Raw genomic sequence first — 15,898 nt, 5'->3', positions numbered from 1 at the left:
CCACACCCACACCCACACACACACACTCACTCACACACCCGCACTCACACACACACACACACACACACACACACACACACACACACACACACACACACACACACACACACAATAGTTTCTGAATAGGCAAAAAATTCACTCACTCACTGTTTACACACATTAATTCAAAACTGTTCACGCTTGTTTCTAAATATGTGAATGTACAAAATATGAGCCAGTTCAAAGTGTACGGATGGCACGGGTGCATCCATCAATCTGAGAGGTGGAGGAAGAGGAGGACGAGGAAGAGCAAGACCAATGAAATCAGAGCTACTGTGATAGACCATGTTCTTGTGTGTGGAATGACAGAGGCAGGATAAAGAGTTCAAACTAATCTGAGCAGATTCTCTGTGGCCACCAGAATCAGTTGAAGAGTGGAAGAGAAATTTTTTTTGTGTGTGTTTGTGTGTGAGTGTGAGTGAGTGAGTGAGGGAGTGAGTGTGTGTGTGTGTGTGTGTGTGTGTGTGTGCGAGTGAGTGAGTGAGTGAGTGAGTGAGTGTGTGAGTGAGTGTGTGTGTGTGTGTGTGCGAGTGAGTGAGTGAGTGAGTGAGTGAGTGTGTGAGTGAGTGTGTGTGTGTGTGTGTGCGAGTGAGTGAGTGAGTGAGTGAGTGAGTGTGTGAGTGAGTGTGTGTGTGTGTGTGTGCGAGTGAGTGAGTGAGTGAGTGAGTGAGTGTGTGAGTGAGTGTGTGTGTGTGTGTGTGCGAGTGAGTGAGTGAGTGAGTGAGTGAGTGTGTGAGTGAGTGTGTGTGTGTGTGTGTGCGAGTGAGTGAGTGAGTGAGTGAGTGAGTGTGTGAGTGAGTGTGTGTGTGTGTGTGTGCGAGTGAGTGAGTGAGTGAGTGAGTGAGTGTGTGAGTGAGTGTGTGTGTGTGTGTGTGCGAGTGAGTGAGTGAGTGAGTGAGTGAGTGTGTGAGTGAGTGTGTGTGTGTGTGTGTGCGAGTGAGTGAGTGAGTGAGTGAGTGAGTGTGTGAGTGAGTGTGTGTGTGTGTGTGTGCGAGTGAGTGAGTGAGTGAGTGAGTGAGTGTGTGAGTGAGTGTGTGTGTGTGTGTGTGCGAGTGAGTGAGTGAGTGAGTGAGTGAGTGTGTGAGTGAGTGTGTGTGTGTGTGTGTGCGAGTGAGTGAGTGAGTGAGTGAGTGAGTGTGTGAGTGAGTGTGTGTGTGTGTGTGTGCGAGTGAGTGAGTGAGTGAGTGAGTGAGTGTGTGAGTGAGTGTGTGTGTGTGTGTGTGCGAGTGAGTGAGTGAGTGAGTGAGTGAGTGTGTGAGTGAGTGTGTGTGTGTGTGTGTGCGAGTGAGTGAGTGAGTGAGTGAGTGAGTGTGTGAGTGAGTGTGTGTGTGTGTGTGTGCGAGTGAGTGAGTGAGTGAGTGAGTGAGTGTGTGAGTGAGTGTGTGTGTGTGTGTGTGCGAGTGAGTGAGTGAGTGAGTGAGTGAGTGTGTGAGTGAGTGTGTGTGTGTGTGTGTGCGAGTGAGTGAGTGAGTGAGTGAGTGAGTGTGTGAGTGAGTGTGTGTGTGTGTGTGTGCGAGTGAGTGAGTGAGTGAGTGAGTGAGTGTGTGAGTGAGTGTGTGTGTGTGTGTGTGCGAGTGAGTGAGTGAGTGAGTGAGTGAGTGTGTGAGTGAGTGTGTGTGTGTGTGTGTGCGAGTGAGTGAGTGAGTGAGTGAGTGAGTGTGTGAGTGAGTGTGTGTGTGTGTGTGTGCGAGTGAGTGAGTGAGTGAGTGTGTGTGTGTGTGAGTGAGTGAGTGAGTGTGTGAGGGAGTGTGTGTGTGTGTGTGTATAAGTGAGTGAGTGAGTGTGTGTGTGTGTGTGTGTGTGAGTGAGTGTGTGAGTGAGTGTGTGTTAGGCTCCGCCCCCTCTGCAGGAGTCTGTGGGCCGCGCTGCTTCAGTCTGATCAGATCAGAGTCACGCGGCGCTGCTGTCTGTCGCTCTGCGCGGTGTGTCTCCGCGTCTCTCCGTCGGTCTGTCCTCGGTGAATGAGCGGAATCACGCGTGTCTTCTGCGGGAATCCAGCAGCCCGAGCGGGTCTGTTTCAGCGCAGGTAAGACCAAGCTCTGCTCTCTGGCGTGTTTCTGTCACGCGTGGATCGGATACATTAAAGCAGACTGGAGCTTTGATCTGGATCCGCTTTCAGAACCAGATTCAAATACAAATCCAGACTGATTTCACATGGAGCGGTTTCTGTCCGCATTGCTTCATTCATTCAGCGCTCTTTCACGCTGCTTTTATGATTCTCTGATGTTCATGTCAGCGTTTCTGAAATCTGTTTCGCCATAACGCGCATTTCTCTCGCTGATTATGATATGCTGGTTTTTCTAAACCGGTGCGAAATTGGATTATGCATATGATAATCAATTTACCATCATAGTTTCTGGCCCAAAATATTTGCTCATTACAGGAGTAGAATCATAATAAATGACTTGAGATCTTCAAACAAGATCCAGAGTCGCTTTGTTGTCATTGCTTTCATTCGTTTTCTCATTATAGCACATTTTCAGAACTATAGAAACGAATAGTTTGGTTAATTCTGGAACAGTTCTGTAAAATGTTTCTCAGCCTTTCAATTCGAATCGAAATGGTTCACATGGTTTCTTCAAAGAAGTGAAATGTGATATGGAGTTTGTGGCTGAACAAAACCAGAATGTATGTTGCATGTTGGTTTATGAACCATTATGGCTGGTGTGATTGCAGTTGAACACATTCAGGTCTGATTGCACAGTAAATGCATGCAGATAAAGCTCTCAGCAGAAGCACCCTTCCCCCTGAGCAACATCTGAAGGCAAAAACATTCATTGTTCACAAGTGCTGCAGGAACAAAGAGCTTCTCCTGTTGTGTCGTGGGTTTTGACTTGTCAAACTTGTTGCCAGCGAGTCTAACGACGTGACTCGACCCACATTCCCACCGGCGCTCGACTCGTCCTGAGCAAACACAGAAGCGGCCGGAGACACTTCAACCTGCGGGCTATTATTCATCTGTCCTCACGAGCTCATAAACATCATGAAGCTGCTGAGAGGTTGAAGATTGAGAGCTGCTTCTGCAGTTTTCCTCATGAAGTTCCTATCAGACTGTCTTCATTTGTGCACACTCTTAAAAATAATAACATCTTGTTTCCCCAAAGAACCTTTTTGCACTCTTAAGCACTGATGTGCATCGGAAAAGCTTTACTCTTAAACATTTCGGGTTCCCCAAAGAACCTTTCAGTGATCAGTTCTTAAAAGTACCATTTTGTCTTTGAAGAACTTTTTTTCTCTTTAAAGAACCTTTTGTGGAATGGAAAGGTTCCATGGATGTCAAAGTTTCTTCGTTGCACCACAGACACGCTTCTTTTTAAGAGTGCATGTCAAAGATTATTTGCATTTAAAGACTGTGAAACATAAACTAAGTTGGTTCAGTCCAAATGAAGGAGTGTGTATATAGTTTAAGGGTGAATGTTCATGATATATTCACAACGACTAGTCAGCAAATATAAAATAAAGCACCATTTGAGGTGATTTTAATGTACTTTTTATTTGGCCATATAGAGTTTAAGAAGTCATTAGACTCCAGTATCTTTAATTTTTCATAATTTTCCCCAAAATAACTTTTTTTTCCTCTAAGTGTGAAGAGCATTTTTAATATTTCAAAGAACTTCTGTCCACTCTTAAGAACTTTTGTGTATTGAAAAAGTTTCATGGATGTTAAAGTAGCATGTCGAATTTGCATTTAAAGAGTGTTAATATGGTTTATGGGTAATATATTGGATATTCATGATAAATTCATAATGATTTGTGAAAGTAAGAAATGCACCATTTATTTGGCCATGTCGTTTAAGAAGTCATTATACTTCAGTGTCTTTAATTCTTCAATGTCTTTCCCAAAAGAAAAAAAAATTCTTAAAGTGAAGAACATTTTAATAATCAAGAGAACCTTTCTCTGCTCTAAAAATCAATGTGCATTGAAAAAGTTTCATATATCTTAAAAGTGCTTCATGCAATCATCAAAGCCTAAAAAAACTATTTTTAAGTGCAAAATGGTTGTTTTAGAGTCTTTAAATGCACATCATTTAACATCTATGACACTTTCCCAATGCACATTGTTTTTTTTCTGTAGAGCAAAAAGGTTCTTTGGGGAACCAAAATGGTTCTAGTTTGTTTTGCAGTCTTTAAAACCCAAATAATCCTCGATGTGCCAGCAGACAGACTAAAACAGAGCCACTGATTGATTCATCAGCGCTTGATTGAAGGGCAGTGGATTGTTGACCTCGTCCATCTCCAGCGCCACTTTCCCAGGCCGCCAAAATTAGAGGCTCTTCTGTTCTTTCCGTGTCAGGCTTCAGAAAGCGTTCTCGAAGGCCGTCGCTGCCGGAACGTTCTCTGACGGGAGGAATGTGAGGAATGTGAAGGGGAGACTCGCACCATGGTGAGCTTTCACACCACAACAGCGTCTTCTCGCACACCAGACACGAGAGATGGTGCGAAAACTCACAGATTTGTTTTCACTCGGAAGACGTTTCAGATATCTGAGCCACAGTTAGACTGCACCAATCTTTATGGCCACATTCTCCAAGTAAAATGAATCATTACCTGAGGCTGACACTTCAAACACAAACCAAACGGGAGTGAAATCAGCTGCTGTGGTTCATGTATGCAGTCTTATTTGAAAAAGGTCGTGTTATTTCCTGTTTTAACCATCCGTGCCTTTAAATATAACAGCAACTGCTTCTGCGAATAGATTCCTGTATCAAACTGAGTCATTGTGCAAAGACACATTTGCAAATGAGGTTTAGAAACTCGCTCTCAGACTCCAGCACCTGCTGCTCCTCCTTTTTAGAAAGCAGTGAGCTTATTTCTTAATTAAGAGTCTAAAAATGAATCACATGTGTGCAGCAAAGGTGGTTAATGATCTGAAAGATTTCTCAATCAAGAGCAGACGCCATCTGGTGCTGTCCTTTGAAAACCACTAAGCAAATGTGTTATGGTCATTTAAATATTTGCATGTTAATTTGTTGCATATTTTCAACTTTAAACAATTTGCAGGAACCATTCCTAGATCTTTCCAGTTAATGGTTTCAGGGAATGACTTGGAAAGATTCAGATAAAGTCCATGCAACTCGTTTAAAGTTGAAAATATGCAGCAAATTAAAATGCATGTATTTAATAACCATAACACATTTGTTTAATGATGCAATCCAAATGACGGTAAATGTGGCTTATGATTGATTATATAAATCATATTCTCAATGATCCTAGCTATATATATTTTAAATGATTTAATTAGCTTTTATTTTGCCTTGTCGTTATTAAGATTCGATTCTTTCTTGTCTCTCATCTTGCAGTGTTTTATGTTTGGTTAAAAATCCTCTGCTTATATTCACCCTCTAAACCATTTCAGGAGTAAATGCATAAATATACAAATGTATAACCGGAACAGCGCTCCACTTATATGTGCGCTGAGGTTGTTGGTCCTCGGGTTTGAACAGAATGAGTTTGTTAATGTCCTGATTCCGGCTGTGGTTGAGTTTCATGTCGTGGGCGAGTAAGTCTGTTCAAAGGAAAGCCCGAGAACTGGAGGAGCGGATTTGCACCTTTTGTTTTTCACTAGTAAGCGTGAAGAACTTTCATCTGATTATTTAGGCCAAAGTCTCTTACACAAGTGCATTTCCCTGTCAGAAACACTTGAAATGTACAAAGGGTTTTGGAACGCTTTAAAGAAAAACTTTTTTAGTTTTTTAGTGGCAGCATGGCGATAATTGTAGAGCCCATGTGAAATCAGTTTTACATTTTTATTTTTCTGGACTGTGTATTTTATCAACCAGAAATTATGCCTATTCAGTTGATTTCATAAAACTTTGACCATTTAATGATTAATTATAATTTTAACCACAAAACCAGTCTTAAGTGTCTTGAAATTGAGATGTATACATCATCTGAAAGATGAATAAGCTTTCTAATAATTTTTTAATAATTAGCTTTCAATTGATGTGTGGTTTGTTAGGATAGGACAATATTTGGCTGAGATACAACCAGGGTGCGAACTACGGGGGAGCTAGGCTCATTAATTCATGCATGACGGCGATTTAAACCTAATTCACGTCAATAAAGATAACTATACATGCTCTTCTTGTCATGAGCATCAAGGTGTGGGGGCGCCGCGGTGCAAATTCCACTCATGTTTAGTACATGTTAACTCAAAGATTCGTAGAAAAAATATAAACGTTGGACTCTGTGGTCGATTCTGTCAAGGTAAGGCATGTTATTATAGGTCTGCGTGACTCTCGATGTCTTAGGCTTAATTGAACGGAGGAATTATGGTATTCTTCTGTAGCCTGACGACGAGTAACCATATGAACTCAGACAGCCTGATGCTTTGTTTCTAGACTATTTGTGGGTGGCTGTTTGTTGTTTCACCTATCAAATCGTGTCGATAAAGTATAATAGGGTAATCCTGTATAGTGATTTATCCTGTATAGTGCTTGCATAAAGCAAGTAGTGCATACACTTATAGCTGTTATGTATCTTTGTAAGTCATTGTAAAAGCACGAACCATCACCCCCCCACCCCCGTTATAAAAAAAAACAAGTGGGCTCCCCCAAAGTCCACAGTATAGTTCAAACACTGGATGCAACTATTTGAAAATCTGGAATCTGAGGGTGCAAAAAAATCGAAATATTGAGAAAATCATCTTTAAAGTTGTTCAAACTATGTTCTTAGCAATGCATATTACTAATCAAAAATTAAGATATTTACGGTAGGAAATTTACTAAATATCTTCATGGAACATGATCTTTACTTAATATCCTAATGATTTTTGGCATAAAAGAGAAATGTATAATTGTGACCCATACAATGTATTGTTGGCTATTGCTACAAATATCCCCCAGCGACTCAACACTGCTTTTGTGCTGCAGGGACACAGATTATAAAAAGCTATCGTCGAAAACGGCAGTAATCAAGTTTATTCATAAGACTATAACAGTATAATCAATCTTTTTAAATGTAATCACATCAAAATACACCAGTTACTTTACAATGTTACACAAAGTGTTGCATAAAATTGTTGGAACATAATGTTTTAATTAATTAAATAATAATTAGTAGGGTTGCAAAGGGGCGGAAAATTTCCGTTAAGTTTCCAAAAAAATCCTGGAAAGCTTTCAAAATTTTGGAAATTTTCCACCCCTTTGCAACCCTAATAATTAGTAGTATTAGTTTGAAAAGTTCATTTTACTACTAATATTTCTGTCAGTATTTCTCCCAGTTAAACCAAACTAATATTTTGACCGTTTGCAGTGAAGACCTTTGAGTTTCTGTGTGTTTGATGATTGTTTTAATAGCCATTAACATAAGACTAATTCTCCAATGCACATGCTTTTTCATATCAAACATATACCCCAGCTGAAATTCACGATCATCTACACTTTATCTTATGTTTTTCAGGTTTACAGGCTGCTGATCTCCTGTGCCGCACGCTATGACCAAACCCCATCATCCGTGCTCGGTTGGTTCCACCCGTCTGTAGAGTCCGATCAGACGGGAGCTCGAGGTCTGCGTTAAAATGTCTGCGTGTGGAGAGTTTGCAGAGCACGTGTGGAAACCAGGCTCCTGTAAGAACTGCTTCCATCCTCGCAGCGCTCACGGACAGACCGGCACGGCGGGAGGCGCTGGTGTCCGAACGAGTCTGATCGGAGAAGACGAGGGTGGGGTGACGTCTCCCTCTCCGTATAGCAAACCCACCATCGCTGTCAGACCCACCATGATGAACATGGACGTCACAATGGAGGTCAAGACAGACATCAACATGAATACAGAACCGGTAACTGCATGAATGCACTGAATTAACGGAGTAGATGAACTCTTAAAGAACACCCAAAAGTGAAAATGTGCTGAAGATGTGCTCACTCTCAGACCGTTCACGATTAGGATGAGTTTGTTTCTTCATCAGATTTGGAGAAATGTAGCACTGCATCAGTGTCTCAGCAATGGAGTGAATGGGTGCCGTCAGAATGAGAGTCCAAACAGCTGATAAAAACATCACAATAATCCACAAGCACTCCAGTCCATCAGTTAACATCTGGAGAAGACAAAAGCTGAAACACATCCAGCATTAAGACATTTTTTACTAAAATACCATAGAGTCCATAATCCATAATAACGCTTCCTCCAGTGAAAAAGTGTTCTGGTGTGAATCAGGAGAGAAATCTGCACAGATCAAGCAGCGTTTAAACAGCTCTAAACAAATATGTGGCTGGATTTTGATGTGAGAGACAACAGCAGATGCACTTTTTCACTGGAGGAAGAGTTATTATGGATTATGGACTCAATGTATTTTAGTTATAAACGTCTTGATGGATTAGTTTCAGCTTTTGTCTTCTCCAGATGTTAACTGATGGACTGGAGTGCTTTGGATTGTGATGTTTTTATCAGCTGTTTCGACTCTCATTCTGACGGCACCCATTCACTGCAGAGCATCCATTGCTGAGACACTGATGCAGTGCTACATTTCTACAAACCTGATGAAGAAACAAACTCACCAACATCTTGGATGGCCTGAGAGTGAGCACATTTTCAGCAGATTTTCATTTTTGGGTGAACTGTTCCTTTAAACTCTTGTTATGGTGAAAGTCAATGATATCTCCAAGGTGGGTTCAGGTGGGTGGGGTTTGGTCAACATTCTCCACTACATGGGTGTAGACTGGAATGTCTTTGTAAACGCAAGATAACAGACTGCCATTCAGCTGTATGCACACTGTACAGGAAGGCAGTGATATGGACACATTCAGGCTGTTTAAACAAAGATAATTAGATCACCGCCAAGGGCATTGAATCATTTCTGTGGCTGACTACAAAGCAAACACACACGGACACAGTTAGTCACATAAAGTGTCTGTGGAGTCAAATAAGATGATTGATTGGTTATTTGTACTCGTGAGTAATTGTCAATTAATTCAACGCATTGTCTAAACATGCCTGTGAAATTGTACCTGTTTATATTCAGTGTGCTTGTTTGTTTACATTTTGATGTCATGATCTCAAGGTGGGTTTCTTACATTGAGTTATAGAGAGTTTTTATTAAAAGCTTTTTTATTATAAACACAGTGATCAAGTGTTTGAATTTTTCCCAAACTTATTTATTACTTCTCTATCTCAGAACAACCAGATGACCTCTGTAGGACTGAAGAAAGCTCTGGATTTGGCTCCTCTGTGCATCGATAGCAATGGATGTAATAAATCTCTTAGAGAGACCGTAATACAAAACGGCATTTCTGGAAAGAAGTTCTCCCCAAACATTTGTTCTCCCACTGGATTGTCCAAGGACTGCATGATTATCAGCAATATAATTATGAGTCAGGAAGATGGCTGTGTTCCCCACAGTCTGAAAGAGAATGGGAACAGTGGCTCCTATAGACAGATGACCAAAGCGGTCAAGAGCACTTACGCCAATGGAGATCTATGTCTTCATAACGGGACTGGAAACAGTGATGGAGTTACAAGTCCTCTAAGGGCATCTGTAGAGGAAAGGCAAGCCAGAACCGCACCAGGGAATGTGGTTAATGGATCGTCCAATGAGACACCAGGTACTTCACCATCTCCAATGACTCCAGACTCCTTCCACAAAAGCCTGTCAGACTCGTGCTCCAATCGGAGCAGTGTGGATTCATTACCAGGACTCCAGAGCCCTCAGAAGTCTCCAGGTTCCACTAGCATTCCACTAAACGGGCTTGAGGAAAGTGAGCCGATCTATGCCGAGAGCACCAAGAAGAAAAGACGACTCGATGCTCAGTGCGATGGGAAGGCTCCGCAGTCCTCCGAGTCTGAAACAGAGGTCAACGTAAGCGACAATCAAAGAGCGACTATTACAGTCATGGCCGCCCATACTGAGGAAAACAACCGGACGTTCTACTTGAGCAGTCCGGATTCTGCCGTAAGCACCCAATGGACCCACTTCAGCCCAACCACGCCCAAGGACCCATCAAGCCCAGCGTTCACTTGGCCAAATGCTCCTGATGCCATTGAAACAACCCAACCCAAGCCTAAATCAAGTCCACCGGTTCCCCCTAAGATCAGCACCCGTCCACCAAGACTTGGTACCTCCAGTCTCTCCCTAGTACCGTTACCCGAGCTCAGCTTTCACGTGGTTCTTCCTCCAAATCAAGTGACCTCACAAGTGCACGCCAGTGCTCCAACTCACGCTGTCCCGGAGTGGAGACACAAGTCCCACAGCGCCAGGAGTCTGGAGGGCTGTATTGATGAGGTGGAAGAGGAGGTCGAGTCTGAGGGGACGGCCAAGAGATCGGGCTCTTCTAGTGGGCCGGGCGACTCGATCAATAGTCCTGCTGTTCCTTGCATTGAGTCCAGAGAATGGACGAGCGAGAGCAGTGCGATGCCAGGCACCACCAACAAAAGCACCAGTCATTTGCAGGCGGAGGACAGCAGAGCCAATGAGAGCTTGCTCTCGAGCCCGTCTCCTCTCATTCACTCCAGTGAACCCAACACCAGTCGGGATCCTGTGCCGCCTCCGCCACCTCCCAAAAAACACCACCGGTGAGAGCTACCTCCTTATTTTATGCTGTTTGCCAAGTTGGTTTTACTAACCCAGATATTAATCAATAGATCGTATTGATACTTGTCCTTTGATATAGACCTAGTGTTTATGGTGCCTTCACACGCTGTGGTAAATATAAGTTTCCTAGTCATTTTTGGACATGGGTTAGGTAAATTGGACATCAGGGTTAGGGTTAGGTCAGATTTACAACTGGGAAACTTGGAGATCATTTTGAGACCCCAGTTTCCGAGAAATTTGAAATGTAGTGATTGAAGTTTAGCATTTATTGGACTGAAACTTCAGAATCGTGGGTTGAATGTCTAGTTGGTTGTCAACTAATGGGATGCCACATTTTTTTCAAAGTCTATTGGATATTGAATAAATGTCGTCAATACATTTTGGATTTAATATGGTTTCCCCAAGAAACAGGCAATAATGAACCAGTTATCCTCCATTATTTCTATTGTTCCCAACAACAAAGCACTTGAACATGATAAACAAGTAATTATGATTTCAGAAGTGGGAATGTGGAGATTTTCGATAGCATGTGGAGGCAAAAAAGTACAAACAACCAGTTATGTTTGTTGCCTGGTGTTTGCAACTTTACAGATCTTCTTTATGCACCAAGAGCTTGTAACACTCCAAAGAGAAAGGAACACTTGAAATCGCATCATATGACCCCTCTAATTTTAAAAACATAGCTGGTCAGTGCATTATTGGTGACGAGTTCTGTTGTTCATTTAGTCTAATCTCTGGTTTTGCATTGTGATTGATTCATGGTGAGATATTTGGTGTCTTTGGTTTTGATCTCTTGTATTAGTCCGTAATCGACCCTCATAAGGTGATGCGATTTGTTGAGCTCACTGGTTTACTGAGATGAAGTGTTCATTTCGGTGTATTTATTTTCTTGTTTTCTCTAGATGAAGTTGGTTGTTGTTTCTGTCTGAACTTGTGAGTTTTAGGCCAGTCTCTCGGTTGTTTGTTTGCAGTGAGGTTTATCAACTGTTCATTCAGGCATTATGGAGACAATATCAACCGCAGATTTGTTCACACCGTTCTGAATGTGACGCCTGTTCATCAGTGCCATTCGATTAATTTATTCTGTCTGTAACAACACTTAACATGTGAGATTTGGGTTTTCTGTAAATAGAGGGCTTGTCTTATTGACACGCCAGCGATGAATGTGTTTGTTTGCTGTTGGCCTTTAGTTCATTTAACATTTGCAGTCTGATGGAACTTCATCTGCTTAGACTGTTAACCCTTGTAACATGTACACTGTTTTTGCGTACAAGAATCATTATTTTATTAAACAGACATAACTTAATATTTTTTGTCTTAAACCATATTATATCTGATCAGCAACTTCTCATTAATGAGTGAATGTGAAAATATTATTGCATGTACCCCTTTTTATTAATTAAAAATAAGTGAAATTCTTTGAAATTGCACCTTAACCACACCAAAAAAATATAATGCAATATATATTTATATTTTTTTCAGTATTGATGAGACATTTTATTTGAATATATCATTGTATGTAATTTATAAGAACATATAATCTGAGAATTTCCGGTAATAACGCCATTGGAATGAATGGAATTTAATTAAATTCCTTTGAATTTATAACTCACGATTGATCAAAAAGAGTCCAAAAATATAAAATCGACATATTTATTTCTTACAAAAGAGAATACATATTACTCTGAGAAGAAAAAAAACTAAATACATTCATTTTAATTGCATAAACTTTCATTCTCAGATAAAAAAAAAAAAAGTGATACATTTTTTATGCTGCAATGGTTCGTCAGCAGACTTCTGTCCCAAAAATTCAATCCAAAAGTGTGTGAGAGATGGCGAAAAGAAGAAATATATTTTATAAACGTTTTTGACACTAATATAACTTCATAGATAATTTTACAAAAAAAATGTTTTGACACTAATGGTACTCCATACATGGCTTTTTGTAAAAATGGTTATATCTCGTACAAAATAAGTGTAAAAAATCATGTATTTTGAGGGTCTTAAAGCATTTGCAAAGTTTCATACTCTTACTAAAAACTATACATTTAACTATACAATACAACTATACAACTAACATACATTTTTATGCATCTCTTCTGGACTCAAATGAGTTATGAAGGTTAGGATGGAACTGGTTTTGTTCAGAGCTGAAATTAAACGTGTTAACCGCTTCACCTTTAGAGAAGCATACACTAGATCAGCTCTCTGCCCTTCAGAGCTGTTTCCATTAGCATGCTCTTTTATTTGTTCTCATGTTTGACTGACTCACAGGAGCATTTCAGGCCAAGAGCAGCGTCACCTCGTCAGAATAAAGTGTGTTCAGCTCAGATTAGTCTATGGTTCCCATCTGTTGCCGAGTCAACAAACATCCCGTATCTGAGCATCAGCCGTATTCAGAGCCGCGGCTGACTGACGCGACACACCGTGTGTTTAATATCTGCTGTTTATACCATCAACAGCCGAGGTGTGAATTCAAGCGGTGTGTTTCCAAACAAGAGCTTTTTTCAGCAGATCGCTGCGGTTTGTGGCTGTTGAGACGTGCTGTTGCTATCAGAACCAAACCAAGATAGAAGCCAAGAACCATCATCAGATGCAGGAGACCGCACTGAAAATAAAATAAAAATTGGTGTAGAAAGTTTTCACTGAAATTGCAAGTAAATTTCACAGTTAAACATGAAGTAAAATGATTGAAATTGTATTTTTCTTGTAAAACATATTCCAATAATCTTTGAAAAACACATTTTTAAATATGCAAAACAACATATTTTCAAAATCCAGTCAGTGGGTTAAAATGTATTAATGCAGGGCTTGATGAAATCATGAAAATGTGAATCATTTTATTTAAATATTTATCATTTTTATTATATAATATTTATTATTGTTATTTATTTGCTTTAATAAATAAAAATGTATCATGTATTAAATATTTAAATATTATATTAAATATTATAAAGATTTTTATAGTATTTAATGTAACGTTAAAAATATTCAATATTTTTATAAATGTATAATATTTGTAATATAGTATTAAAATATTTCACGTTAAATTATTTTATTTTTGTAATATTCAATATAGTATTAATTATAATACATATTTTTTTGTATTTAATATATTTTGGTATTGTGTTATAATATTTAATATATTAAATATTTATAATGTTTTAATGTTATGCTAAAGTATATCAAACATTTTATATTAAATAATCTTAATATTATATATATATATATATATATATATAAGATCACTTTGACCCCTTCACCATCCTAAGCCGAGACTAATTTAGTCCGGGTAACCTAGTCATTGGCTGGTTATTGTTATTATTACTGTAGCACGGAAAGGTGATCCAGCCGTCCTCAAATGTGGGAGCGTTAAAGCGTGCAGAGACTCGTCTTCTCCAGCCGCTGACGTTCTTCATGAGATTATGTTGTGCTTCAGCAGAGTCAGAAACAGCAGCTCACGCGGTTTCCATAACAAATATTAAATGTGCTCCAGTAACGGCAGATGAATCTGAGGTTAACGGCACTTAATGTCCTGGAAACACGTTATTTATAGAGAAGCAGTATGCAGATATGTAGCGCGTGTGTGAATAGAAACGTCCAGAGACCCCCAGACGGCTTCATCAGCTGAAATATTGTCTTGACGTCACCCTTAAATATTTTAATAATTTAACAACACATTCACACGATTCTCTGATGTAGCTCAAAGGGCGCATGACATTCAGATCAACAAATACAATTATTATTATTATTTTTTTTTTTTTTAGTAAGTGCCTCATTTTGTTTTTATTTTAACATTTATTTTAATTTGACTTTTTAGTTTTTATTCATTTTGATTGTTTTAAATTAAAATCAGTTTGATTTATTGATTGTATATATTTTTAGTATTTTATTCATTTAAAATTTTATTTGATTTCTACATTTTTATTGATTTTTAAAAAAAATTAATTAATTATTTTAATTTTATTAATTTTTTCATTTTAAAACGATACAAATATTTAATTTTAATTTTACTTGATTTAAAATTAATTCTATTTGAATTTTACGTTTTCATTATTTTAATTATTTGTGATTTTCAATCCAATTTTTTTTTATTATAATAATTTATGATTTGTTTAATTATTAGCTTTTCATCAGCTCAGTTTGGGGAACCTTCTTTAAATAACCCATTGTTCAGGAACAGAGAGTGTAAATGGGTGAAGTTATGAACTCATCTTATTAATCATTTATGGAGCAGATGGTTCACAAATCTGCTTTTTCCAGCAGGACGAGCAGAAGCTGGAGGGATTGTGGGTATTAAAGCATGAAGGCAGCGCAGGTAAGCACAGGTGCTGAGCTGCTCGGAGCTCTTGGGCTGGGTTCTGATGTTTCTCCGTCGTTCCTCTGAGCGTCGGTCGAGGTGAAGAAGCTTCTCGAGCAGTGGAACAGATGAACAGTGCCTCGAGTGTTTGTTTCCGTGCCTCGGGTCGAGTTGTGCTCCGCGAGCGCATGCTGTCAGAGATGATTCCAGATCAGGCTGTAAATGCTGAAAATACACACACGGGCTCAAATAGAAGCTGTGATTCACGCTCAGACGCCGATGATCCGCCGGTCCGTCTGCTTCTGAGGTGAGTGACTGCTGCTTTCAGCTCTGTGTGTTTCACTCAGGTCCTGTAGTGCGCCACGGCGCGTGCTGTGTTCAGATCAGATCAGGTGATTGTGGGAAAGCGATGCTCCAGATCCAGTGCAAAGATGCAGATCAATAAGAATGATCTTACAAGCAGCCAAAGACCAGCTTTCCTGGACTGAACTAGTCTATAGGGAAGGTAGAGTGGACAAAATAGACTTTTTTCAAAAAACATTATATAATGCTACATTCATTAAATATACGCTATTCTACTATATATGAAATGTTATGAAATATTTAATACTATATTAAGTATTAAATCTAAAATATTTGAATACTGTATATTATAGATATTATTGTTCTGATGTAAATAAGCTTGTAAAATACGCTGAGTTTATATGTGTGTGAAATAAAAGGAAAATATTGTTTTTTGTTGTTAATGAAAAATAAAAATAAAACCATACAAAAAAAAACATTGAAAAACAAACTTGAAGTAAAATAAACAGAGAGAGAGAGAGAAAAAAAGTAGTTATATATATATATATATATATATATATGACCCTTAAACTTATTATTTTTTTGTTATTTGCCAAGTCAACATTTCTCATTTTCATTTAGTTTCAGTTGATGTACTAAAACAACTACAACTAAATAAAATACAACTAAAAATGAAAACTATATAGACATATTTAAAAACAACAAAAACAAATGACAAAATTTACTAAAAC

At 39.2% G+C, this 15,898-nt stretch overlaps 1 protein-coding gene across 2 annotated transcripts in view; it reads left to right on the top strand.

The window, feature by feature from the left end:
- Positions 1-1,898: 1,898 nt before the first annotated feature.
- The window catches only part of LOC107567901 (tyrosine-protein kinase SgK223-like), a 26,789-nt gene continuing 12,789 nt past the window's right edge, over positions 1,899-15,898 (top strand). Inside the window, exons 1-3 of one of the 2 annotated variants that reach the window (XM_016253679.1) lie at positions 1,899-2,065; positions 7,441-7,816; positions 9,152-10,545. In XM_016253679.1, coding sequence (XP_016109165.1) covers positions 7,559-7,816; positions 9,152-10,545 — 1,652 coding nt within the window. In that variant the 5' untranslated portion in view covers positions 1,899-2,065; positions 7,441-7,558. Of the gene's footprint in view, positions 2,066-4,207; positions 4,424-7,440; positions 7,817-9,151; positions 10,546-15,898 lie in introns of those variants that run through there. The other variant, XM_016253680.1, reaches the window with a different exon arrangement.

The sequence above is a fragment of the Sinocyclocheilus grahami genome, unplaced genomic scaffold, assembly GCF_001515645.1.
Source record: "Sinocyclocheilus grahami isolate Dianchi unplaced genomic scaffold, SAMN03320097.WGS_v1.1 scaffold1195.1, whole genome shotgun sequence".
Classification (NCBI taxonomy): Eukaryota; Metazoa; Chordata; class Actinopteri; order Cypriniformes; family Cyprinidae; genus Sinocyclocheilus; species Sinocyclocheilus grahami.
Note: the sequence above shows the minus strand (reverse complement) of the source record. Positions and strands in the feature narration are given on the sequence as shown.